The sequence below is a fragment of the Ictidomys tridecemlineatus genome, chromosome 6 (genome assembly GCF_052094955.1).
Source record: "Ictidomys tridecemlineatus isolate mIctTri1 chromosome 6, mIctTri1.hap1, whole genome shotgun sequence".
In the NCBI taxonomy this organism is placed as follows: Eukaryota; Metazoa; Chordata; class Mammalia; order Rodentia; family Sciuridae; genus Ictidomys; species Ictidomys tridecemlineatus.
Genome location: NC_135482.1, coordinates 80,067,893 through 80,095,551, shown reverse-complemented (window position 1 = coordinate 80,095,551; position 27,659 = coordinate 80,067,893). Strand labels below are relative to the sequence as shown.

The 27,659-nt window shown below is 33.9% G+C and overlaps 1 protein-coding gene across 5 annotated transcripts in view; it reads right to left on the bottom strand.

Moving 5' to 3' along the window:
* The window catches only part of Ergic2 (ERGIC and golgi 2), a 78,446-nt gene that overhangs the window by 19,377 nt on the left and 31,410 nt on the right, over positions 1 to 27,659 (bottom strand). The window contains exons 1-7 of one of the 5 annotated variants that reach the window (XM_040280853.2): positions 20,112 to 20,226; positions 7,967 to 8,048; positions 7,496 to 7,638; positions 6,154 to 6,262; positions 4,177 to 4,223; positions 2,775 to 2,845; positions 745 to 785 (exon numbers count right to left, since the gene is read on the bottom strand). In XM_040280853.2, the coding sequence (XP_040136787.1) occupies positions 745 to 785; positions 2,775 to 2,845; positions 4,177 to 4,223; positions 6,154 to 6,262; positions 7,496 to 7,601 (374 nt within the window). In that variant the 5' untranslated portion in view covers positions 7,602 to 7,638; positions 7,967 to 8,048; positions 20,112 to 20,226. Of the gene's footprint in view, positions 1 to 744; positions 786 to 2,774; positions 2,846 to 4,176; positions 4,224 to 6,153; positions 6,263 to 7,495; positions 7,639 to 7,966; positions 8,049 to 20,111; positions 20,268 to 27,659 lie in introns of those variants that run through there. The other 4 variants (XM_078014974.1, XM_005339931.4, XM_040280854.2 and 1 more) reach the window with 4 other exon arrangements.

The following is a 27,659-nucleotide window of genomic DNA, read 5'->3' as shown; positions in this document are numbered from 1 at the left end:
TGAAATATTTCATTTCTGGATAGCTTTTCACTAAGAACACTAGAAACCTTAAGACATCTAATAGTTACTGCTTCTGTTCAACCACATTCAATTTCAATTTTCATATTAAAATTCCTCCAAATGATGAAATAAGAAATTAAAAAAGAAATACCCGTGAAACATACTTTGGGAGACTAGAAAACAAAATGGCTTAAAAAACTTCCTTTGCAGTAATCTTAAACTATGTAATACCTTTTTAAGGGAAAAAAAAAAAAAAAACCCAACTAAGTAAAATAGGCATAAACCATAACCAAGTAGTTTCATAAAAAAGAAATACTAGGTGGAAAAAAAAATCACAAAGATATTTAATTGATTCATAAAAAATGTTAATTAAAACCAATACAATACCAATTTTGATCCATTAAACTGGCAAACATTTTTTAAAAAGTCTATTACCCATTTCGATGAGATTGTACAGAAATAAATATTCTCATATAACTTTGACGTATAAGCAAAATATTTTGTGAGGATATGTCCCACCATCTATGAAAATGTTCAATAAAATATCTAGGGATTTTCCACACACAAACTAACACAAGTACATAAAGAATTAGGTTCACAGATGTTTAGTGAATATAATTTTTAATACTAAAATTCTGGAAGCAATTATATAGTAAATCCTGATAAAAATGCATACAGAGCACTCTACAATACCAAAACATGATATAGATTTCTATGAATAATAATACTTTGTTCACTTATTACCTCTGCCACTCTTTCTGCTGTGGTGAAAGATCAAATATTACCTGAAATAAAAGAAAACATAATTACTGGCACTGCCAAATATTCTTGGTTTTTCTAGCACAATTTTTAAAAATTCTCTGAGTAAGAAACATAAATTTAGAGTGTTACTAAAAACAGGTATTCATGATTTATATTTAATCTTCTATAAGTCAAATTATAAAATTTTAACGTAATTCTATTCAAAAATAGAATAAAATTTACTATTCACAAATAGGTTCCTGTTAAAGTTATCTGTTTTTATTGACAGATATAAATAGTCAATCTATCAGGATATAAAATGGTATTTTACGACTTAAATCATTTAAATCATGGCAGGATGAAACTAACAACTATGGTTGTGAGTGGGAAGGCATATAGCTTAAGTGTAAAATTCGAGGATTCAAAACCCATATTCTTGCTAGGAGGCAATAAGAATTCTCTCCTCAGCCAAATCTGCATTTGCAGGCCAAATAGCTTCCTCTATGACTGGCACAGAAATTCATGCTAGTCTGTAAATCATCCCTATATTTTTGCCAAAAAAAGAAATCTCAATTCCCTCTACAAAATGATAGACAAAAATAAAAAAGACAAAAAAAAGGAATGGTAAAAATTAAAAGCAATGAAACATTATTAAAATTGAAAAACTAGCCAGCCTGGTGGCTAATGCCTACAATCTCAGAGGCTCAGGAGACTAAGGCAGGAGGATTGTGAGTTCAAAGCCAGTCTCAGCAAAAGCAAGGCACTAATAACTCAGTGAGACCGCATCTCTAAATAAAAATATAAATTAGGGCTGGGGATGTGGCTCAGAGGTTGAGGGACCCTGAGTTCAATCCCCAGTACCAAAAAAAAAAAAAAAAAAAAAATTTTTTTTAAAACTATTCTTACAATAGTATAAAACATTTTTGCAAATGTTAAAGTGTCTAATCATTTGGATTAATATTTCCAGATAGCTCAATATGTTGTAACAGTATCCGCTGAACTGAAAGGTATATAGCTTCATGTAAAAATTACTAAAAAGTCAATTGTATCAGCAGGAAAACAGAGGTCAGGAAGAAAGGGAAAGAGTAGCAATAACAAATTCACTTTTCTATACAAATTTCTACTTAAAAGAGTGTACACCAAAAGTACATGTTTTGCTGCTGTAAAAAAAAAAAAAAACTAATATGAATTCAGCAATCAAAATTCCATTCAGTTACTTCAAGTCTTCTTCTACTTACTACTTTGAGTTATCATTTTGCAATTTTCCTTAAAGAAGGATTCACAAGTGCCAGTGGTGAACAAAAAAGAATTCAAGAGTAGAATACATATGTAAACACAAGTACCACAACACCAAAAGGCAGTCAGCAACTACGAAGTAGTTGACAATTGCATCCCTTTTCTCAGAAGCTTCTTTAGGGCTAATCCTGATTAGGTCTTGTTATCACTGTACCTATCCCCATAATGTGTCTGCTGATAAACCAATTATATTTTTGCACAACTGTGCTTTGAAGATATTAAGAGAATGTTAACATTTCCTAAGGCTTGAGAAGTGAAAATGAGGTATGAATTAATACATGCCTATGAAATTTCTCTTAGATAATGCTTCATTCCTGATTATGATAAGAGAAATTCAGCTCAAGTATTTTTAAAGACTAAAATTTTGTACAAGTAGAATAGGACATAAAAGTTTCTAAATTATTAGAGAAAAAGCAGAAAATTTTATCACTATGGCAACTAAAAGCAAAGACACAAGGAAACTATTAGGAAGCATTAACAAAAAATATAAAAAAGTTTAAACATAAAACAGATTTTAGAGGCTCATTCCTAAATGTTAACAATGGCTATGCCAAGTCTTTGACATTAGACTTTTCTCTCCTGCCCTCCACCTAAATTTTGCACAAATATGGATTACCTATGTAATAAGAAAAATTACATTAAAAACTCAGATAAAACTAAAAGCAAATGTCAAACTGGTCTTCAAGTATATAATTCCTCAAACTGTATACTTCAAAAATTACATGAATTAAACTTACTGGTTCATAAACTAGACCATCTGCAGATGCAACCATTGTTTCTGCTAAATCCAATACATCTGCTCCAACATCTGCATTAAAAAGAAAAAAATTAGAAGGTTTTACATTCTATGCTCAGAGCCAAATGACATCAGATATAAACAAATTAAAATGACTAACAGAAAACTCATTATCACTTTCCTATAGTGTTTATTTGTTCAAAAGTTAAAATAGTACCATTAATGTAGCTTTTGTGGATATTATTCCAAAACTGAAAAATGATATTTTTATTTCGTGCTCAGAAAAGTAGATGACAAAGATGTGTATGGTAAATAACATAAATCTTAACTGAATTAAAAAGCTTTGCAAAAATCGTCAAGAACCTCATCAGAAGTAATAAATGGCTGCTGAACAAAATATTAACTAAGAATTACTTTTCAAGATTAAAAGGAATCTTAAAGCTGTGAAATCTTTAAAAAGTCAAGAAATAGAAAACCTTATTTTGAAAAGATTACTATATAACTCAAAATTGGGGATATAAAGTATTTCCTTATTTCTTAAAATTTTATAACATAAGGAAAAATAAATAAACGGGAAAAAGATTTTTTTTTTACTTTTTTTTTTTTTTTAGTTGTAGATGAACACAATACCTTTATTTTATTCATTTATTTTTATGTGGTGCTGAGGATCGAACCCAGTGTCTCACACTTGCTAGGCAAGCGCTCTACCACTGAGCCACAACCCCAGCCCTGGAAAAGAGATTTAAAGTTGTTCTGAGATAAAAATCTTCCAGAAACTAATCTGTTACATTGGATAAGACTATTTCACACTAAACAATTTTATCTAAACTAATGATTTCTTGGTTTCCATGTTTTTAAGCAATAACTTAAAAGACCATTTTCATATAAAAGCAGCCTCATTTTCGACAGCACTACAAATTCAAACATTATCTGACATATTAGTATTTTTCCACTCTGACAATACAGAAAGCCAGAAAAGAGAAAAAAAAATGTAAATATCACTATTCTCTTAAATGAACTGAATTTCTATTTTAAAATATATGAATAAAAGTATAGCAAATGTGACAAATTAAAATGGTGAAACAGAATATGTTTGTGGAATATGAGTACAGAACCTGTTACTTCAAACAAGAAAGAATGTCTACTCTAGAATTCTGATAAAACTTCCCTCCAATTTTCTTCATTTTAATTATACTATGTGAATTAAATCTCTTTATGAAGATGAAATATAATGAATAAAAACCGAGGTGAAACTATTTTCATTATTAAATAAAATCACAATAAAATGTTTAATTTCATAAAGGAAAAACAAGATTACAATACAATGAATAGCTTTTAATTTCTACTGGCAATTGATGGAGAGATAAACTACATAGAGATTCATCAGGTTAAGATGTACTTACATTGACACTTCATGGCAACAGTAATATCTATGTTGATTCTCAATTTGCTAAAAGACAAAAAAGTAAATGTTAGTATCTATTAGTTAATCAACAAAATATCAAAAGTATAAATCAATTATGAAAAACCTGGATTTCAAACAGAGAAAAATATATCAATTAGAACTTAGATTGCATTTCTTATGGCCAAAACAAAGGCACTTTAAAAATAAAAGTTCTATTTTGATTAATCCAAAAACTTGAGTTCAGATTTTTAACACAATTGCTCAGATAATGATAATAGCAACTCTACCATAATAGATGATAACAATAAGTAATCCAAAGTTTTAACCTCTGTTTATATAAACTTTGGATACAATATTCCTTTAAGAATATAAACACCAAAAATTAAGAATTAAGTATACTGTTTTTTTTCCTCTACCTACATCATGCATTACGAATGTAATATAATATTTGTATAATGTAATATACAAATATTCTCTTCTTTTTAAAAAATATTTTTTAGTTGTCATTGGATCTTTATTTTAGTTATTTATATGCAGTGCTGAGAATCTAACCCAGTGCCTCACGTATGCTAGGCAGGCATATCACTGGACTACAACCTCAGCCCTCTTTCTTATCCTATATCATGAAACTATAAAGTTAATGGCTTCCAATTAACTTTTTTCTAACAAACCACCAGTACTCAAAGTAGCATTAATGTTGGCATAAAATCACATAACTACTAAAGTGGCATACTGGGTCTGCATAACTCAGGATAAATATAATCAAATTATCAGAAAACAAACATCTGATGCTTAAAGTTTTGTATAGCCTTTTAAAAGGTTTGATTATTTTCAAATGATTAGTTTGAATCAATTTACAATACAAAAATTAATTAAGCAATATAAATAGTAGAATGAGACCATCAAATTCAATCCTTCATTTCCTATAAAAACTTTATTGCTAATAATTTTCATCTAATCTCAACAGGGATTACAAAATTTAAAACTTCATAGTGTCTTAAAGTTGTCTATAGTTCAAACTGTGCTCAAAATAAGTTTGGGGCTTAGTTCCAGGAAAAACTGTAGGAACCAGAGGAGGAGGCCACATAAGCAGATTCTGGGGTGCCCCTACTACACTGATAACATGCTTAATCTAGACTACATTTGGAAAATAAAAATGGTTTAATTTATGCTATAAACAAACAAAATAACAATAAAAAATGTCCTGAAAACTAATGGCATCTAGAATAGTAACTCATGTTACAGATGCAGAAACAGGTCCAAAAGTAGTCAATTGTATGAATTGCTCAAGGTTATACAACAATTTATATATGTTGACCTAATTATAAATCCCATGAGAAAGATACAATAAATGTTATTCTTTTTTACCGATTAGAAAACTGAAGTACATGCAGATACAGATTTAGTGACTTCCTAAAGTGACAAAGCTCGTGAATAACAGACCTGGAATTTAAATGGAGAACTAAATGTGTCTTCTTCTCTAGTGTACTCTTAATATTATAAACATGTTATATGCAATCCAAAAAAAATCCAAATAAAAGAATAAATGATAAAAGTATATTTTATCTCCTACAGTACTATATTTTCAAAGGTTAAAAAGTAAATCTACATATCAAAATTTATCTTAGATATAATTCATAGAAGTCAAGTTATAAGTATACACAATTTATGTTTCAGTCCATATATGTCAGTAAGATATTTCAAAGTATAAAGAATAGAGTTTCAAACAATTCTCACAGCTATTTACATCTAAGGAAAAACATATGTTCTCCTAATTTGTATACAAGTACAAATTAATCAGAGACCAGTATCTAAATGATTCCAAATGTTTCAATTTAATGCATGTAATTAGTAAGAATTTTTCAGGACCATTTCTTCAAAACTAAAAGCAAATATAAAAGGTTAGACATTTTTTCAAAAGATCCACTTTTAAAATAACTTGAATCTAAAAGTATTTCAAAAAGAAAACAGTTACCTAGAAAAATCCTTGTCAACTTCATATTCGTACTTCATCCACGTATCTTGATACACTGAGAATTCCATTATTGTTAATAAAGCCATAGTGGTAAATGCTATTAGAGAAACTGAGAAATATAATACCACCAAATTAAAAAAAATTTAAAAATACACAACAGTAAACTATTTTAAGTGAGATTAAAAGTAGCAATATAAAAAATGTGTCTAATATGATTTCCATTTAAATAAATACTATAAAAATTTTTCTTCAAAATGTTTACTATATATTTTTTCTAAAACAATTTAAAATGAAAATTTAATAAGCACAAATATGAACACAAACAACTGAATACTGAGAAAGCAATTTTCTGCTCTAATTTTAAATAGGTTTGCTATAATTTTACCAGACATAAACTATTTTGTTTCATATAGCACTGTGAGATATAATAAATGATGATGAAAATAAGCATCCTCACTGGCCAAATTTGAAAATATTCCCCTCAGTGTTTAAAAAAAAATGCATCTATGCAAATAGCCCAATTTACAACAAAAAATGTATTACTTTCATTAACAAAACTTAAATCATAAAAGATCAGAAATATTAAGCATTTTATTACACATTTTATTCAATAAAATAGAATCATATGTGAAATATGTTATTTCATTACCTCTTCATGGGAAAATAAATAGTAACATTATTAAAGTCATATTATTCTTACAGTTCTTACTATTTTATTTAACAAACCCTTCTGTGTAAGCCACTACTCTAAGCATAATACATAGTAAGTTATTCGATACATTAACCCTAGTGAGTAAATACTGATATACCTGCTTCATAAAACTAGTTTTGAGTAACTTCCTTATAGGAAGCAGCAGAGGTGGGATCTTAATCCAGATAGTTTAAGTCTGGATTTAAAGTTTAAGTTCTTAAGCATTACCTCATGCTGCCTCTCAAACACTAATGTGAAATTTAAGAAATTTCTACAACGTTTATATTAACTTAATCAAAATAGGAATGAGGCAGTGTCAACATCCTTATATAATTTTTTGAAATTTTTTTCCATTTATATATTAAAATCTTGTTAATGTAAATACCGTAACTGAAGAGTACCAAAATAGTAAAATTGCATTAATTTATTAACAGACACTGTTAAATGTATGAGTGGAATTTGGTTCAATGTTATACAGAATATAAACAAGAATAAAACCAGGGCAACAGTGACACAAGGACAGACAAACGAATTACAAAGTTACTGCGCAATTCACTAATGAGTTCTTCCTCTTGGCTACATTTCTATATGTTCTTGATTGAATCACTCGAAACTACTTACTGAGAAAATTTTATTTGAACTAAAACTCACCTGTTCCCCCACTGGCTGAAGTCTCTACATAGCTGTCAGGAACCTTTGGAAAGGCATCCAACTCTTTCACCAAATTTAAGGTTTTTCTCCGATTCAGTCGCCTCATCTTCAGGAAAACCCTCCTCTTCCTTCATATAGTCATGCTGAGAAATAAATAATAATTAAATGAATTCTATAAAATGATGAAAGGTTTCTTTTAGTTTAGGGTAAGATATCCTTAGAAATTCAGTGTTCTTATCCTTCCTTGAGAAAATAATACTCATACCCATTCCTTTCCCCACTCCACCCTAACAAAAAAACTACTAATAAAGGGCAATTTACATATACAAACAATACATAGCACAAAAACAATTCAGTCACACTGTAATGTTCAAACATACAAATCAAAATAAAAATGATTTTGTTATTAAATTGACAAATAAAAATAAAACATTCCCAGCAATGGATAAAAATGAAATAAGACATACATACATTGCTAACAAGGACATAAATGTCATCACTTCCTTTTTCACTAAATGAATTCCTCATTAGAAATGGATCCTAAGGCAAGAATCTGGGTTAAGAACAAAAATTTGATTACAAAAATATTTCTTATAGTGTTTTGTTTGTTTGGTACTGGGGACTGAATCCATGGGCAGTCAACCATTGAGGTATATTTGCAGCCCTTTTTATTTTAATTCTAGATGGGGTCTTGCTAAGTTGCTGAGGCGGGCCCGGAACTTGTTAACTGAGATTATAGGCATGAACCACTGCACCCAGCTATTTTATTATTATTTTTTTTTTTTGTTAAATATTCAAGACAATTAAACTCAGGGTATCCACTATACAAATTATGGTGAAATTACTGGTCTTAATCTCTATAACTACTAAAAAGCATAAAAGAAAACATTTAATGACAGAAGAAAACACTTATGATACATTAAGAAGATTCAAAGGCCTTAGAAGTTCTAATTTTAAGAGACAAGAAAAGATACAAGAAACAAACTTAAGTCCAAACATAAAAATGTTAAAAGTAGATCATTAGAGGATTTTCATTTTTTTACATAATTGCAAAGTTTCAAAATTGCTTTTAAAATATTATTTAAAATTTGATTGCTTGCCATTCTTTTTGATCAATATGCCAACTATATCTAAAATGTTATAAAGTCAAACAAATGAGAACTCAATTCCTAGATATTCTGCAATTTTAATAATATCATCATCCCTCACTATCCATGGGGGATTGGTTCCAGGAGACCCCAGGAGATAACAAAATCCTCAGATGTTCAAGTCCCTCATATAAAATAGTGTAGTACTTGCATAGAACCCAAGCATTTCCTCTTGTATATCTTAAATAATCTCTAGATAATTAATAATACCTAACACAATACATATATATATGCTAGGTAAATAGTTGTACTATTACTGCTTAAGGATCATTGACAAGGAGAAAAGTCTGTACATTTTCAGTTAATATATTATTTTTCTCTGAATATTTTCAGTCAAGGTTTGTTGATCCATGGATGTGAAGCCCATGATATGCCCAGCCAGCTGTATCCATGTGTAAATACTACAAGTGATAACAAAGAATTCCCAGAAATCAATGGTGTATTAGTAAAATTAACACATAATAGCAGAATGAATTCTAGATGGTTGCAGAAGTTACTGTAAGGAAAAAGTATCTCTAGAAGACAGACTTTGGTTCTGAAATCCAATGACTAGAATTAATATATAAATAGGCCACAGAAAGGGCATTCATGGAGAAAAACTGGTAGTTATCACAAATGACACCCAAAAGAGAGAGCCCCAACCAGGGACACTTTTGACCAATCTACCACTGAGTTACTGCTGTAAAGTGGGGTTGAAAGTATTAATAGTTTAATTTCATTTACTCTTAAAAACATCCAACTTCCATTGCTGACTCCTTGCTTACAACCTGACCTTCAGATTATGATTTTTTTCAAAACCTAGTAAAATAGATGATGTGGACAAGAGATGGCAGTTTCTAATCTCCATATCAATTATAAACCTTTTATTTATTTGTAAATTAAGCTTCTTGAGTATTTGTTGGGCATAAGTCATGCCCCTGAGTTTGCTCTATTCTGAGGAAGTAATCAAATTTTCCATACCTGCTTTGTGGTATGGAAAAACCACATCAAGGTTAACCTGCATCAAGGTTAACCTTTCTTCGATCTCTACTTGTCCTTTTTGATTAGTTAAATGTTAAATATGTTCATGCCTCTTTATCTTTAAAATAAAACCCTTTCTTAAACTCAAGTCAAACTCTATAGATTTCTGGCAACATCTTTAACCAAACATATGAGTTGTCTCCATTCATCTATTATGAGTACTTCCTTACACAATGGTGGGATTCACTTAGTATATGTTAAGAGTCATAGGACATATGTACTTTTTTCATTTGAGAATCTATAAAACTGTGGCCCATGGATTGTGGGACTCTTTGATAACCCCCTTTTTCAGAAAAGTATTCACCACTCTTAACTAAATTTTCTCTCAGCAAGGTTATTAAGAACTTCCTTACTACTAAGCCTAAGAACACATCTCAGTTCTTACCTAATGTCACCTGGGAAAAACTTCTTTTCTTTTTGAAATAGTTACCTTGGCCTAAGTGATACAGATTGAGAACCCAATCCAAAAATCAAAAATGCTCTGAAATCCAAGACTTCTGAGCACAGACATGCCAACTCAAAAAGTTTCAGATTTTGGAGTATTTTGGATGCTCTACTGGTAAAGACCATCCTAGTATTTCAAAATTAGAAAAACCATGAAATCCGAAACACTTCTGGGTTCCAAGCACTTCAGATAATGGATACTCAACCCATACTGCACTCCTGATTTTCATTTTACCTCTTTGGCTAATTTTGCAGATCTATTTTCCTCTCGCATTCTCTACACTAGGCCTTCCTCCCAACCTCCATGTTTTCCTAAAGTAATTTCCTATTCCTTCAGTTTCCATTTACATGTTGAATCCTCCAAATCTTTCCAGACAGCCCGAATCTCTCTGCACAGAAATATCTTCTTGTCTTCTCTTCCACTTTCATTTAGACATCCCAAAGACAACCCAGACTCAGCAAGTCCAAAAAATGATCATTTCATCCTATCAAAACTGTTTCTCCTATATCTTCCTAGTTAATTATTAACACCATGTATCCAATTGCATAAGCTAGAAACAGGTACCATTAGACTTAGGCTTTTCCTAAAGTTCTCTCAAAATGGTCCATTCTCTCTCCTTGAGGGTCCACTGAGAAGTTCCTAAGTAGAAACCTAGTCCCAACTGCTACAATCTAGTGCATTGCTTCAACAAATTCTAACCTTCAACCCCTCAATTCATTCTCCATACTCCCTTTTAAAACATAAATTTGATCATATATTTCTCTTGAAATACCTAGATAAGTTCCATTGCACTGAGCATGTACTCTATCCTAACACAGTTTAAAAATCCCTCCAAAATCCAAGTCCTGATTACCTTTCTTCAAACTCAATTCCTAGCAGTTCAAGTTTCAGCTTCAAGAAAAATCACATTATACTTTTCAAATATGCTGTTCTCTCTCCCCTAAATATTTTCTATTCCCTCCCCAACTCTCATTTGACTATTTACTCCTTGCCGAAGTCTGGCTTGGCACAATTCAGGAGCCACTTGTCAAAAGAAACTAACTTTATTTTTAGAACTACAAACGCCAAACAAAACAGCTCCTTAGGGAAAAAACCCTCAGAGCCCAACTGCCATCACTGGCTTCCACAAGCCTCTCCTCACACACACCAACCTCCCACAATCCTCCTGCTCTTGAGGCCGATTGGCTGGGTCGCGTGGGCGGAGCCAAAGAAGTCCCCCAATGAGCAGCTCCGTGGAGGAGCCAATCAGCTAGATGTTGCTGGGGCCGCTGTGAGCCAATCATCAGCTGGCAGTCTGAAGGGCAGGGAAACAGCCCAATGAACATCACCGCAGAGGAGCCAATCAGCTAGATGTTGCTGGGGCCACTGTGAACCAATCATCAGCTGGCAGTCTGAAGCTTGCTGGCAGCTGGAAGTTTGCTGGGGCCCCTTTGGCTGTGGCTCTCAACATCTCCCCCTCTCTGTTTAAACAACAAGCATGTGGCTTAGGGACCGTGCCTGCCTTAGGTTGTCCAATACTACATATGGTTCTTATCCGTCTTCGGATGAGCTGACCTCAGGGCGTCAGCCTCCTGTCTTAGGTTGGTACCATTGTAATTGGATCTTACCCATCATTGACTACCGGTCCAGTATACAGCCACACCTGTGGAGAGGTCTCAGCGGGGGTGGGTGGGGGTGGGGTGGGGTGAGGTTCTTTGCCTCACCTCTGTTGACCCCCAAATTTTAGCTGAATGATCATGACAAGCAGAAGGGAGGAAGATATACCAAGTCAATTGACGGCTCCTTTTGGGAAAATTGTACCACCGATGATATCATCAGCAAAAATACCCCAACACTACCACAAGTCGCTGCACCAACAGATAGTTCACAATGCATACAAGTGACACATAGTTCTGTAAGCAGTTCAGTGCAAGTTCTGTAAGCAGTTCAGTGATGGCTATTGCAGAAACTGTAGATTAGTTTTATCTTTGTCTTCACCGGCACTGGGATGAAGATAGGAATTCTGGCAATAATGGCTAAAGAAAAAATTAGGTAACATTCCAGAAGGCACTAAAAGAAAACAATTTTCTTAACAATTTATATTATCTTCATCGGCACTGGGATGAAGATAGAAATTCTGGCAATAATGGCTAAAGAAAAAATTGTGTAACATTCCAGAAGGCACTAAAAGAAAACAATTTTCTTAACAATTTACATTATATTGAAGAGAATTATTAAATATAATGAAAACGAAAGGTGAGAGTAAACAAACAGATCTGTTAACCTCCTTTTTTGTTTACATATTAAAACAATTCTTAACAGTTATTTACCCAATTTAAATTAAACCATTTAAATCACGTGAATAAAAAAAAAATATTTGGATCCATCTTTTCATGAGCGCTCATCATATATGATATATGGAAATACGTACATTGGACATACGTACATTCAAACATATAACACAAAACACAAGTGTGCACACATAATATAATACATACAACACATAACATAATAGTAAGGGCCTTATAACTTTTTACAGGTAAAATCTCTATTGCAATGTTTAAAAACTCTATAGTCAAAAAAAAAAATAGAACTGATCAGCAAAACATTAACCTAGGTCTGTATGAGCTCAAAAAAATAAAAATAAAATAGAACTTCATGATATGGGAAAGGGCAATAATAAAATAGATATTGAAAAAAGCATCCTGGTTCTGTCGCAGATGTAAGGATAGCCAAATTGGAGTTTTGGATATCAGCTATTATGGATTTGAGCTAAATCATCTTCTTTTTGGTCTGTAGAAATCGCTTTAGTTAATCTCTCTGGAATCCAAATCGGCTGCTGTTCTCCCTGTGGAAACACAAAAACAGACCCCCGACTCCAGACAATCACTGGGTCAGGATTTTAGTTAATCTCTCCGGAATCCAAATCAGCTGCTGTTCTCCCTGTGGAAACACACAAACAGGCCCCTGACTCCAGACAATCACTGGGTCAGAACCTTGGTTAATCTCTCTGGAATCCAAATCGGCTGCTGTTCTTCCTGTGGAAACACACAAACAGACCCCTGATTCCAGACAACTACTGGGTCAGGACCTTTCCATTGTCCTGTTAGAATATCTTTCCAAAGTACCTTGGGCTTATGTACATTTTTTGGACACATATGCCTTTCTGCAGCACTAAGTCCTGATGAATCCAAATTTAAAAAGTTTAGAGTAAAAAGGGTTATTTTAAGTTTATCTTTGGGGAATATATACCCCTTCCCAATTCCATCTTTTTGCTTTAATAAGTACATTTTAATAGTTTGATGAGCTCTTTTAACTATGCCTTATCCCTGTGGATTGTATGGGATTCCTGTTATATGAGTAATGCCAAATGATGAGCAAAATTGTTTAAAAGAAGTAGACGTATAACCAGGGGCATTATCTGTTTTTAACTGTTTTGGAATGCCCACAGTGGCAAAATTTTGTAAGCAATGAGCTATAACATCTTTAGTTTTTTCGCCGGCATGAAGGGAGCCCATCAAAAATCCAGAAGAAGTATCAACTGTAACATGCAAATATTTTAATTTTCCAAATTCTGGCAAGTGTGTGACGTCCATCTGCCAAATATGGTTAGGCATCAATCCTCTAGGATTGACTCCAAGATTAACTTGTGGTAAAAAGGTCACACAATTTTGACATTGTTTTATTATTTGTCTAGCTTGTTCCTTAGTTATTTTAAAACGCTTTTGTAAAGTATTAGCATTGACATGGAATCTTTTATGAAAATTTATAGCTTCTTCTAGTGTAGAGAAAATATGTATGCCATGTGTAGTTTTATCTGCTAAATCATTGCCCCATCCTCAAGTTCCAGTCTATTATAAATTTCTGTATTGAGGGGGAAAAGCTTTCTGCAACCCTCAAAATTTATGAGTACTTACAACACTATACCTTTATCACACTATTTCTAATTACTGATTTCATTTTCTATTTTCTAGGGCAGAAATCATGTCTAACTTGATCTTTGTATCTCTAATGCTTAGCACAGCAATTATTTAATAAATATTTATTGAGGGAAGGAAGGAAACTTCCCGAGAAACACCAATGCTGATTGGCTCACAGCGCCCCAGCAAACTTCCAGCTGATTGGCTCCTCTGCAGTGATGCTCATTGGGCTGTTTCCCCACCCTTTCAGACCACGGAGCTGCTCATTGGGGGACTCTTTTGGCTCCGCCCACGCGACCCAGCCAATCAGCCTCAAGAGCGGGAGGAGTAGGGATTGAGAGGCTAGCTGGAAGCTGGTGGTGGCAGTTGGGCTCTGAGGGAATTCCTGAAGAGCTCATGTGGTGTGGCCGTGTGTGTGTGTGTGTGTGTGTGTGTGTGTGTGTGTGTGTGTTCTAAAAATAAAGTTCGTTTCTGCTTGACAAGTGGCTCGTGAATTGTGCCCAGCCAGACTGCGGCATTTGGTGGCCCATATGGGGAAACAGCCCAATGAGCATCACTGCAGAGGAGCCAATCAGCTGGAAGTTTGCTGGGGCCGCTGTGAGCCAATCAGCTGGAAGTTTGCTGGGGCCGCTTCAGCTGTGACTCTCAAAAGAGAAACACCAATACTAGCACAGATTTCAAATCACCAAGTGTCACACTTAGATAAGTAAATAAATAAAAACCTAAGATCAATAGGAGAAGGATTTCTCAATTTTGTACACTGCAGTATCCCTAGCACCTAGACCAGTGGGTGGCACATAGTTGGTAAAGCATTGTTGAGCAAATGAATAAAACAGTAAATTTTACTTCCAAAAGTTTCTATGTTATATTTTTATAAGCTTTGTAAATGCTTTCTTTTAAATTATATGTGAGTATAAAAATATGGCAAGCAGCTGGTTCATTTCACAAACCCTTTAAGACCACACACAACCTATTCAGTATTCTACCCTTCAAAGTTCAGCTTATATACCCCATTTGGCTACCACCTAGTCTCTGGCTTCCTCCAAACCATTTTCCATTATTATCATTCTAGAATGAAGCGCCCTGCCAATCTGAAAATCTTCCCATCCCATTCATGTTCATTCACTAACCTACTTCCAAGAAATTCATTCTACCTCTAGTATTTAACACTCTATAAAGTCACTGTTCTGACATGAACAAGTTATTCAATAACTTCTAGTTTTTCTAAAATCAATCCTTTTACCCACTCTCTTTATAAAACCTGACTTTCTCCTGGTGGTAATTCCTTTCTAATCCTTCACTTCATTTCATAGACTCACAGGTTAAAGAAGTAATGTGTTTTATCATACTTCTCAACCACTTTTCTTTCCCCTTTTCAGGTCTACCTTCTGCTGAAAAGATAAGTTAACACCATACAACAAAGTGTGACTTTTATGTTTCATGCTAGATATTATTAAAAGTAGTTTACATTTATTTAATCTTCTATAATACTATTCTCATTCTCATTTAGACATGAGGAACTAAGGCACAGAACAGTAGAATAATTTCCCAAGCCCATAGAGCTGACAGTAATAACATGGATTTGATCCCAAGCAGCTTGGCCCAAAATCTATGCTCCAAACCACAGTATATGATGTTATTTCATTATATGCCACCATGGTCCACTGACATCTGCAAGTGTTTATATAGTTTCCTTTATGACTTTAGCACCTTGATCATTCAATATGCTTCTCTTCTTCTCCATTCCATCATATCCTTTGAACTCATGATCTTATGCCATTCATTCACAATAACATCTTTTTACTATGTAAACTCAATTGTTCTTCTATTCCAGTGCATTTAATCTTTGCAAAGTCACTCATAAGCAAGATCAGGTTTTGGCTCCTCTCAACTCTTACAATTGCTGCACCTCTAAAATTCAAAACATCATTTTTCTCTCTGAATGAAAAATAATCCTTCAAGCTCTTCATTTTCACTGGTGTTCTCAAACCCTTGAATCCCTCCCAGTTACCCAATCCCATTGCTCCCATACCCACTCTATTTGCCTTTTTATTCAGTTTGGTCATTTTCAAAAATATACTTAGAAATGCTTCTTAGAAGTCGCCGCCATCCTGTTTGAAAATTTGTTATTTCTACCTAAGTGAAAAACATAAGGACAGTATTGCAAATTTTTCAAAAGGTAAACTTTTTTAATTTTAAAATCTGTTCTTGGCATCTGGGATTATTGTCTTCCTTTTTATGTGTCAAAATACCTTTTCCTTTATGAAATGATAAAAGTAAACAGAGGTGTGTGTGTGTGTGTGTGTATGTATGTATATATATATACTAAAATCATAAAAATATATACATAAGTTTATATAGAGGGAGAGGAGTCTTCTTGTTTTTTGATATCCTCATTTAGCACAATGTAAAATGTATTCTCAGTCCTCAAATCTAGGCCTTTCTCCCTGCTTTTTTTCTTTTTTGTATTGGTCATCAAAATCCAATAATTTAGGAGTAATTACACTAGACTTCTTTGTCCAATGGTTGGTGCTGCTATTTATACCTTAACTTTCTCCAGTACCTCATCTATTTTCTTTGCTGTCTTGCCTAAACTATCCTGTATATTAAAAAGCAATACAAAAACAAACTCTAGGAAGTCACTGACATTGAGATAAAGATAATACTTTGAAGAATTGAATAATAAGAAACCTCCTTTCACATGAGAATAGACTTTATCAACACTCAATTTAAGCAATGTCATATAGCCTATAATTTATCATTGTATTCATTTGAATCAAAATACCAGATGCTTTGCCGAAATTAAAACACAGCATTCATGAAACTTTTTATAGTTTGCTCAAGTTTCATTACCTCTCCAAACAAAATGGGAGACAGTCTGCTATCCATGTATCATAAGGCAATGTCTATTTATAATATATATTTGACAATGATAAATATTTAATTAGTTAATACATATATCCATCATGTGAATTGAACTGTGTCCCCCCAAAAGATGCTGAAATCCTAATCCCTGCTATCTGTGAATGTGCATAATTTGATATTGGGACTTTGCAGATATAATTAGTTAAAATGAATCATATTGGATTAGGGTAACTCAAAATCTAAAGACTGATGCCTTTATAAGAACATGTAAAAACACAGATACACATGGGAGAATGCCATGTAAAAAAAACTGAAATTAGACAGAAAATTAAAATTAAAAAGTCAGAAATTAGAGTAAGGTGTCTATAAGGAGTGCCCTAAAACTAGGAAGAGGCAATTAAAGACTCTCCAAAAATCTTCAGAGGGAACATGGCCCTACCCACTCCTTGATTTTAGACTTCCAGCCTCCAAAATTGTGTGAGAATAAATTTCTTTAAGCATCTCAGTTTATGGTAGTTTGTAAAGACTACTACCCAAAACTAATATGAGCCATTAATAGGAATGAGAAAGGAGATATATTATCCAGGCTACCATTGAGTTTCAGAAATAAAAGTACAATCTATCTACAAATTTTTATTACTAGACTATACTGTATTAGAATACAGTAAGAACAATTTTATAAAATAAATAGCTTAGTCTCTCTTTACAGTGGATATGCCAGTTAAATATTATGCTTTAAAGTTATTTACTTCAAAATAATTCAAATAAATCTAGTAACTTTCTTAGTAATAAAAAGATGTACTTGGGAGACAAGTAAGATGGTACACAGTAATAAGAAGATTAACTTGGAAGACAAGTAAGATGGTACACATGTAAGTTTCAATCCAAAAAAACCTAGATTGTCATCTACATACTTACTAGTTCTGTGAGAAACTTGCAAAGGCCTCAATGTTTCAGAATCCTCTCAAAAATTTTACATCTGGGCTGGGGATATAGCTCAGATAGTAGAGTGCTTACCTTGCAGGCACAAGGCCCTAAATTCAATCCCCAGCAACACACACACACACACACACACACACACACACACACACACACACACACAATTATTTCAAAAGGTAGAGAGGTTACCTCATAATTTTTAGTTAGGATAAAATGAGGCATTTAGTCAATGTTTTCTAATTGGACAAAAAGGAAAAACAAGATATTTGAGATTTAGATGCTAAACTCAGAGGAAAGTAGGACAATATACAAAGTAAGTAGATAATCTCATAGAGAACTATATAAACTAATAGAATAAAAGCTGAGGAAAGGTGACTGTAAAGTCACAGCAACAGAAATATGGAAGTACCTAGTGGCAATAAAAGGAAGATCAATACAAAAAACAGCTTGACTAAAGTAGCTACTTTAAAAAAGTATACAAAATCAAAGTAAGGAGGTATAAGGAACTTAAGAATGAGGAAAGAAGGTCAACAATGCAATAAGTATATTCACAATAAAATGAATGTTCTTAAAAGCAAAAGCATGCTTTTAAGACCAAGAACAGCAGCAGGAACCTAGACTGCAATAAAACTACATGAAGAAGTAGAAAGGAATAATCTGTGCCTTAGAAATTAAGAGAGAAGAACAGTTTAAGAAAGTAACTGGAAAAGTTTAAGGTCACATTATGTACATATAATGAAGAGTGTTTAGACAATTTGGAGAAGTCAGAAAGAAATTTTTAAAAGTATCTTCCTCAGTCTATATTTTGATTAAGTACCAAGGTAACATTTGCAAGTAAAAAAGTTAGAAAGTGGAAATAAAAAAATAACAAAGAGTTAACATTTTCCCAGCGTTAACCCTATAGCAGGCATTGTCTAAGTGCTTTGTTTTAACACATTTAATCATACAATCTCCTTACAAATTAAGTATGACTATCATTCCCATTTTACTTAGGAGGAAACTAAGGCATAGAGAGGTTAAAAAATGGCTCACTAAGATTGTAAAAGACAGAAATAAAATAAACACTGGAAAATTGTTAAATAAAATTTACAGTGGGCATAGACTAAGGTAAAAATGATGTCTTTTAAAAGTGAATTTCATTTCTTCCATTTCAGTCATCAACTCCTAGAAAAATTTGTTTTTTACTAATTCATTGTTATCCTAGTTCCAGATTGATTTCCTTCGAGAAATCTTGAAAACTTGATATATTTTTAAAATTTGTGCTATGAAGCTATGACAATACTCAGTTATGTTCTAAAGTTTAGCATCAAACAAAAAAGGAGAAAAATGGAATTTCTGTTTCTCATGTTATTCTTCTAAGAATACTGGAGCAATTGCATTAACTTAAAGATATCAATAAACAAATTAGGCAAATTAGTCCTTCAGTGAACATGTTAGACCCATGTCTTTATAATTACACTAAAATTCAATATAACAGGTTAAGCAATTAATTGAAATACTAGGCTATAATTTTAAACAAAAGAAAAATTTTGTTAACTGTATCTTTAATTGCTTCTGAAAGCCAGCCTTGCAACATTTTAACAAACATAATTTACCTTAAATTTTGAGGGTACTAAATCCTAAAAGTAAAAGTTATTTAAACGTGTTTTTTCATCTCAAACAATGATCAACTCTATACTACGAAAACCACTGCTTTTCTCTACACGAGTTGACAAATTACCTTCCCAGGTTTCTTGAATTGAGAAAAGTAGACGCTCTGGGACCTGTCTCCTCTAGCATCTTGCCTTGTCCTGCCCCTTTCTCATTTTCCAAAGCTGCGTGCGAAGGCGTGGCTAAAACACCCTTCTTTCTTAAAAAGAGTACCGTGCTACCAAGAATGTAGTATTTATTTGAGAGTAGGGAACCAGAAACCCTACAAAACTAGGGACACTATGAGGCTGGTTTTGAGGAAGCGGGACCCTACTTGCCTGGGGACGCAAGAAGTCACCTGGCACTGTGAGAAGCAAGGATTCAGGGTTGGAGCTATCAAGGAAGCACCGCAACTACTTCTAACTGCAAGAAAGCTCAGAGACACCAGGAACAGAGAGAGCGGAGCTCCTAGTCACAGCGCTGCCCAGGGTCCTGCCAGTAACGCCCCCGGGAGAGGTGGAGAGGCTCTTCGATCTGGCCTGCTCTCCAGAAAGAGAAGAAGACAGGCACTTAAACTAACGCCAAGCTCTCAGTCTCCTTAACCGCATTCAAGTCCAAGCGGCCCTGAAACAAGCAAGGGAACACCACGCAATGGGGTTTCAGTATTTTACCTTGTGTTACGGTCCCAGTCGACCGCCATGTTTCACAGAAGCCCGGGCCGCCGGGGCTCCCGTGTATCCGGAAATATCGCGAGAACAAAAGCGACTATCACCACTGAAAACGTCAGAAGGGAGACCATGTGGAGTTCTCGCGATAATTCCTGTGCTTACGAATTGTTTGGTGAATCAAGAGGCGTGGTCACGGTGCAAGGGGCGTGCCTAAACTGAAAGGAGACGTAGGTGTAATCGCTTGACCAATCCGGAATCTCCTTCCGGAAAAGAGAGGTTGCTTTCCACTACTGAACGCAACAGACCTCAGTTCTGGTGAGAATTTTGGACGCAGATTATCCCTAGCAATATTAACGCGTAGGATTCCATTCTCTGCGTGGTCTGTGTCCCTTGTCTTTGCGTTCTTATCGCCCCCCCCCCTCCATCAGGAACACTTGAACCTTTCAAGGCCTGGCTAATGTTTTAAATTCGTTCAGTGTTTTTAACGTTTTCTACAATATAAATTCTGTCAAAAAAAAAGCAAGCCTGACTTCCTCAGGGCCTTCGCCAACATCTGTTCTTCCCTTAAATATTTGTTCAGAAAGAAAATGATTCATCATTTCCTATGGCTTCATAGTACAGTAAGTAAGAAAGGGGCGGGTGGTGGGAGAAAGAGTAATTAGGAACTGCTGGAGAGTAAGCCTGGCCCGGGCCCCTTTTTACCCATCTTGTATCAAATGTTACAAGCAAACTTTGAAATTTTAATTTTCTGATTAATTGGCCAAAAAAAGGCTATCGAAAGCCGAATTGCAACTGATACACAGCACTATTTTATTTAAATGTTTCATTTGCCTTCTCATTTAATCCTAACACTCCTGTAAAGTAATACCCTTATTTACTTGTTTGCTAATGATAAGGCGTTTGAGTTAAGAAGTAGCAGGCATAGTTCACAGTCAGCTTTCTGCTTCTCTCAAAACTGTCTCATGTAGTGAATTAACTTTTACTGAACTATGAAATCTTATTACATTGAAAGTTTCCCCAAAGAAGGGCAGATGAAAATTTCTAATGAGACATTTCTATTTCAATAATTTCAAGGTAAATGGATTTAAAGTTTCCACTTCCTTCACATTTAAAAAGAAACATTTTTTAAAGGGTAAGATCATATATTTGAAGCAAGGATTTTCTAGTTAAAATTCCAGTTCAAAAACTAACTTTAGGGCTAGGGATGTGGCTCAAGCGGTAGCGCACTCGCCTGGCATGCGTTTGGCCTGGGTTCCATCCTCAGCACCACATACAACCAAAGATGTTGAGTCCGCCGAAAACTAAAAAATAAATATTAAAAAAAAAAAAACCACTAACTTTATGTGGGGCATATTATTTCTTCTTTGTGTCTCCAATTCCTCTTCTGTAAAATGGGTCATTATGAGGATTAAATGAGTTAATATATACCTAAAATGCTTTATCTTGGCTATAAAGACGTCAGCCATAAAAGGTCCTTCCTCACCGCGCCCCCCACCCCCACCTTTTGTGGGTCTAAGACTGGATGGGCTCTTGCTTGGATGGATGCTGGAATATTTTTACTTAAATACCTCCGGATCCCTGGAGTTCAGAGTAATCAACTTTTGCATAACAACTACCCCATGAAATTTGGGTTTCCCAGTATAGCAAAACTAATTTGACCCTTCTATTTAAAAAACAAAACAAAAAATAAAACACCATTATCTTATCTAACAAGACTAAACTATTTTATCTGAAAACTGAAACCCTGCTGGACTTTGTTTTATTTTATTGGTGCTGAGGTTCAAATCAAGGATCTGTGGAAGTACATGCTCTGCCACTGAACTTCACTTGAACAGAACTCAACTTTAAAGAGAGGTTATCAGTGAAATTATATTTGGAAAAAATTTTGTTTTAAAAGACAAACATTCTAAACCAGACAAGGTGGCACATGCCTGTAATTCCAGCAGCTCAGGAGGCTGAAGCAAAAGGATCATGAGTTCAAAGCCAGCTTCAGCAAAAGTGAGATCCTAAGCAACTCAGTGAGACCCTGTCTCTAAATAAAATACAAAATAGGGCTGGGGATGTGGTTCAGTGGTTGACTGCCCCTGAGTTCAATCCTCGCTAGCTCCCCCCCAATTTTTTTTTATAAAGTATTACCTGCAGAAGATAGATTTTAGACTATTCCAAAACCACGTTTTCGTGACTTTTTTTTTTTCCTTCTCTATAGTTTGAGTAAAAGTATTAGCAAGTAAGAAGCAAAACTAACATATGTCCACAAACAACTCAAAGTCAGTATCTCCCAAGTGGATTGTATAAATTATCCCAAAATCTTGTCTTCTCCTCTGTGCCTAGAAAATATAACTATAAATCTCAAATTCAGGTTAGAATCCCACATCTCCTCCTTCCTCTCTATAGCTGCCAATCCCAATGGCCAGTCATTTATCCATTGAGACTCTCCTATCCTCATACTAAACACCAGGGCCTCATTACCTCTTTATCCGTAGGTGGTTGTCAAGTTGTATTCAAATTATGTATTTACATTTTCAAATATTGTAGTTTACATTTCTGAATCATTTTTTCTATATGCCAACTTGGGAATTGAAAGTCTTAAATTACTTTTTCACAGAAGAAGTTTATATGTTTTATGTCCACTGATGGATACTTTTGGTCCATGCACAGAGGCACTACCTGCCATCTAATACCTCTGTTTCAGTAATCATCCACTAATATCTGTAAATCATTTATGTACAATAGTTCAATATGGTTAATAGGTTCTGAGCGACTATAGGTCAATCAGTTGAACCTGTAGCCTTACCACTCTTAAAACAAATATTCATTGCATACCTTCTATATGACAAGAGATATGCTAAGTACCAAGTAGGAAGTAATGACAATGTGAATACCCTTGCCCATGGAATTTTTTCTATATTGGGGTAAATAGGCATCAAATAAGTAACCCCACAAAAATATATGACTGTGGTTGGTATTATTTACCTTGATAGTTATTAATAATATGTATTCAGTATATTTTACTATAAGTCTCCGTGATTTTTCAACACAAAAATAATCAACAAATACATATTCCATGCCAACAGTTCTCTATAATGATAACATTCAAATGAATGTTCAAAGAACATTTGCTTTTCAAATATTCTTTCATTACTCTGTTCATTTTTGTATCATATGTATTTTATTTATTTAGTATCTTCTCTGATCTCTATATATTTAAATAAATTTTCACTCTTGATATTTCTTAAAAGTTTTAAATGCATAACTAATTTTAAGCTAAATGCAGATGGGAATCTTTAAATAAGTGCCTAAGGCATAATAAATACTTTAATGTACTATAAAGTTCAAAAGAAGCAACACATATTTAGTTCACATGCTGTAGGCATATTTTAAATTCAATAACATGATACAAATGCTCAGAAATCTTTTAACACCTGTCCAAACTCAAACACCTTTATGATCAGCCAGGTAACATTTTTCTTCCCAAATCTTTCAAATTCAAACTTCTTTCAGACATTGTACTGTCAGCTAGAAATACTAACATGTTCTCCCAGACTAGCGGCTTTATAATATTCTTTATAGCAATCACTACCTCATTTTCATCTGTTCATGCTAATATTTATAAATTAATGAAACCCAGCTAATCTTGGAGGAGACTAAGACAAGTACATTTTTATGTGTGTCTTCATATATTTGTGACTTTTATGTAAATGACAAATTGTCAAGAAAGAAATCCAAGATGCTATGAGTGAATAATAAGAATCAGTCTGCAGCTGATAGAAAAATATATATTTTTCTTTTTTCTGATATGATTAATTAACTTCAGTGTTGGACTAAAATGGCCAAACATTTACATTTTATATCTGAGAAATATTCTTATGGCAAAATTTTGTATATTGTAAAAAATACATCAAACAGCTAAATAATAGAAATAAAGGCCTTCCTAGTGATCAGAGTTCAGATGCTTTGATGAAAGATGATGAATAAACATTATTATTTTATAAGAACTAACTTGACAAATATTTCTTTTAACAAGTTGTTTTTCTAAGTAAAAGTCAAGTTAACAGTAGTGAGGTCTCTCTCCTTTATGGGTCTTGGAAGGAAAAAAACTCAATAATCAATAGACATTTCCCTTGTTCTATACAAACTTTCTCATAAACCGGTCTTTGGAGGAGTTGACTTGGTCAGAAATTTATTTTCTTCTAATGGAGAATTGTTAGGATGCGGGAACCCGATAAAAATCTGACTCCTTGCTACAGACCACAGATTGGACCTTCTGGTATCACATTGTCAATCTAAATAGTGGGCGAAATTCTCCAAAGAACAATGGTATTTATTTAGGAAAACAGCATTGCAAAGGGAATTCATGTGCTATAGAAAACCTTAGGCATGGGAAACTCAGACAAGAAGATGATATTAAAGGCTAAAGGGGAGACATTTATGTAAGCTACTGGGATACAGAGTTCACTGGTCTGGAGACATTAGCTAATTAGTGGAGGTACCCTTGCTGTGCAAATGTTCTCTCCAGAACATCTTCTCTGAATTAGTGAAATCTTAAGGAATATTAAAGATAAGCTTTTTAACATACATCTGTGCACATTTACAAGGTGGGACATGTGTAGAAATCTCTTGAATTTTCGATTCTGGGGCAATAAGTGTGATAATGTGAGGCTAAAAATCAGTACCATTTATATCCAAATATACACACACACACACACACACACACACACGCATGTAGATTGGTTTAGTTAAACTGTATGTTTTGTTTTAAAAAGAATTGAAAAGACTGTTAAAATTTTAAAGGTTTAGCAGCAGCCATAGAGGACACTGTGGCTTCTTCCTTGCTACTTTTGGATCATCCCTTGAGGAATTCTAGCTGTTTAGTCATAATCATGCTTGAGAAGCCCCATGGAAAAACCCATGGGGCAAAGCATCTTTTTGTTCACATACTCCTGATGAAGAGTGTAAAGACACTCAGATTCCTGACCCATTGCATGAGATCTATTTCCCTATGGAATTTTACAAAGGTTGAGCATCCCTTGTCCAAAATGTTTGGGACCAGAAGTGTTTCCGATTTCAAGAGTTTTTCATATTTTTGAAATATGAGAATCCCTATAGAAAAGTCCTAAATGCTCCAAAATCTACAACTTTCAAAGCATCGTGTTAGCTTTATAACATGTATAGTTTTTTTTTTTTTTTTCCTTTAGGGTTCTTGAGATTCACAGTGATGGCTAATACAAATGTGATTCATTGCTGGGCATTCATTGACTCTCTGGCAACTTATGTCCTTTGGCTCTAGGAAATTTTCTTGGCTTATTTTCTTGATGATTTTCTCCTTCTTTTTCCTGTTTTCTCATTATTGACATTCCTGTTATTGTGATATGGGGCTTTTTGAACTATTAAAAAACGTTAACTAAAGGACATGAGAAAAGAACAGAGTGGAGTAAAAAATATTTCGCTTGCTTTTTACAATTATGATACTGTTTTTAATTAGCACTACTTCTTTTGTATTTATTTCTCAAAAAGGGTGACAAAAATAAAATTTTTAAAAAGGGATAATAATTAGGGATTTGGGAGAGACTTCTGGCTACTTATATAAATCCCTTTCTCTCTTAACACCAGAATCCTGGACTGTAAACCCAAATTAAGAACTTCAGATTCCCAGACTTGGCAGATGGGATAGCCAGAATTGTAAATAAAAATTATTGAGTACATTGAATGCTTCTATGAAAGCAATTTGATCCCCTTTCTCCCTTCTCTTCCTCTCCTCTCTCTCGGAATGAGTATAATAGCCTTAGCCTAGCAGCAATTTTATGAACTCATGTGCATAAGTGATAGTGGAAAAGAAAGAGGCCTCAGACCTTTATGACTCTGTAGAGCTGCTTGGTAGCCCTGTGTTTCCTGCTGCCAGGCTTCATTTAGGAAGAGAATAAACTCCTGATTCCTTCAAGCTACTACACAGGTCTCTGACCAACAGCCTGACATAATTCCTAATGAAGTAAGGAAATTTGTACTATTTTCAAGCTTTCTAAGAACAGAGCCTCCTTTATTATGTGCAAGTCTTATTTTTAGTTCCACACACATTTAATTTTTATTCACATATTCACATGTGTGAATGAAGCCGGCCCATACCAGTCTCTTCATGTTTTCAGTCTCATCTCCCTAGTCCAAATCCATACTTGGCATGTGTTATCCTCTGAACACACTGTCAGCAGCATGGCATGGTGATTAAAGTCTTTATTTGGTTAAACCTGTGTGCTAATTCTGCTCTGACAGGAACCGTTTGTTATAAAACAAATGATATCTCTGAGCTTCAGTATGCGCTTTGGTAAAATGAGAATGATAATACTTTTTTCATTTAGTTATGTTTAGAATTAACATATATGAAACAATGGACACAGAAAACTATTACAGAAGCCAAATGGGATCCTTACTCCTCAATTAAATCTTTTGTAGCATTTTTTTAATCTAGATTTTTTTCATTCATTTTGTCTTTACAGTACTAGAAATAGAATCAAGGGGCATCGTATCACTGAGCTGTATCCCAGTTCTTTTTATTTTTTAATTTTGAGAACGTGGTCTTACTAAGTTGCCCAGATTGGCCTTAAACTGCAGTCCTTCTTCCTCAGTCTCTCAGATGTGTGCAGCCACACATGGCTTTTTTCATTATTTTTTAACTGATACATGTGAACATAAAAGTTGTACATGTTAATGGTGTACCATATAATGTTTGCTACATCTATATGTTGCATAATGTTAAAATTATATTTAACATGTTTACTTCCCAAACATTATTGTGTCATTATGGTAAATTCTTTCTTCTTGAATTTGAAATGTATAGTACATTACTGATATCCATAGTCATTCAAGCTGTACAAAGTACACCAGAGCTTGCTCCCCTTTCAGTTGCATTTTAGTTCCCATTCAATAACTGTTCTCCATCCCTCCCTGCCCCCTCATTCTTCACTGCTTCTAGTAACCACCAATCTACTATCACCTTTTATGATATCAACCTTTTTAGATTCCATATATAAGTGAGATCACTCAGTGCTTGTCTGTGTCTGACTTTTTTCATTTAACATGCTCTCCAGTTCTGTCTGTATGGTTGCAAATGACAGTATTTCTTTAATTTTTTTCATTTGTTCTTTTTTAGTTATACATGACTGTAGAGTCAATTTTGACAAATTTCTACAAATAAGGAGTATATCTTATTCCATTTATGAACCCAATCTTGTGAATATACATTATGTGGAAATTTATTGTGGTATATTCATATATGAACATGAGGAAGTTATGTCAGATTCATTCCACTGTTTTTCCTATTTCCATGCCCTCTCCCTTCATTCCCCTTTGTCTAATCCACTGAATTTATGTTCTTTCCCTCTCCCCTTGTTATGTGTTAGCAAGCACATACCAGAGAGAACATTCAACCTTTAATTTTTTGTGACTGGCTTATTTCACTTAGCATGATATTCTCCAAATGCATCCATTTACTAGCAAAAGTCATAAAGTTATTCTTCTTTTGGCTAATATTCCACTGTTTATATATGCTACATTTTCTTT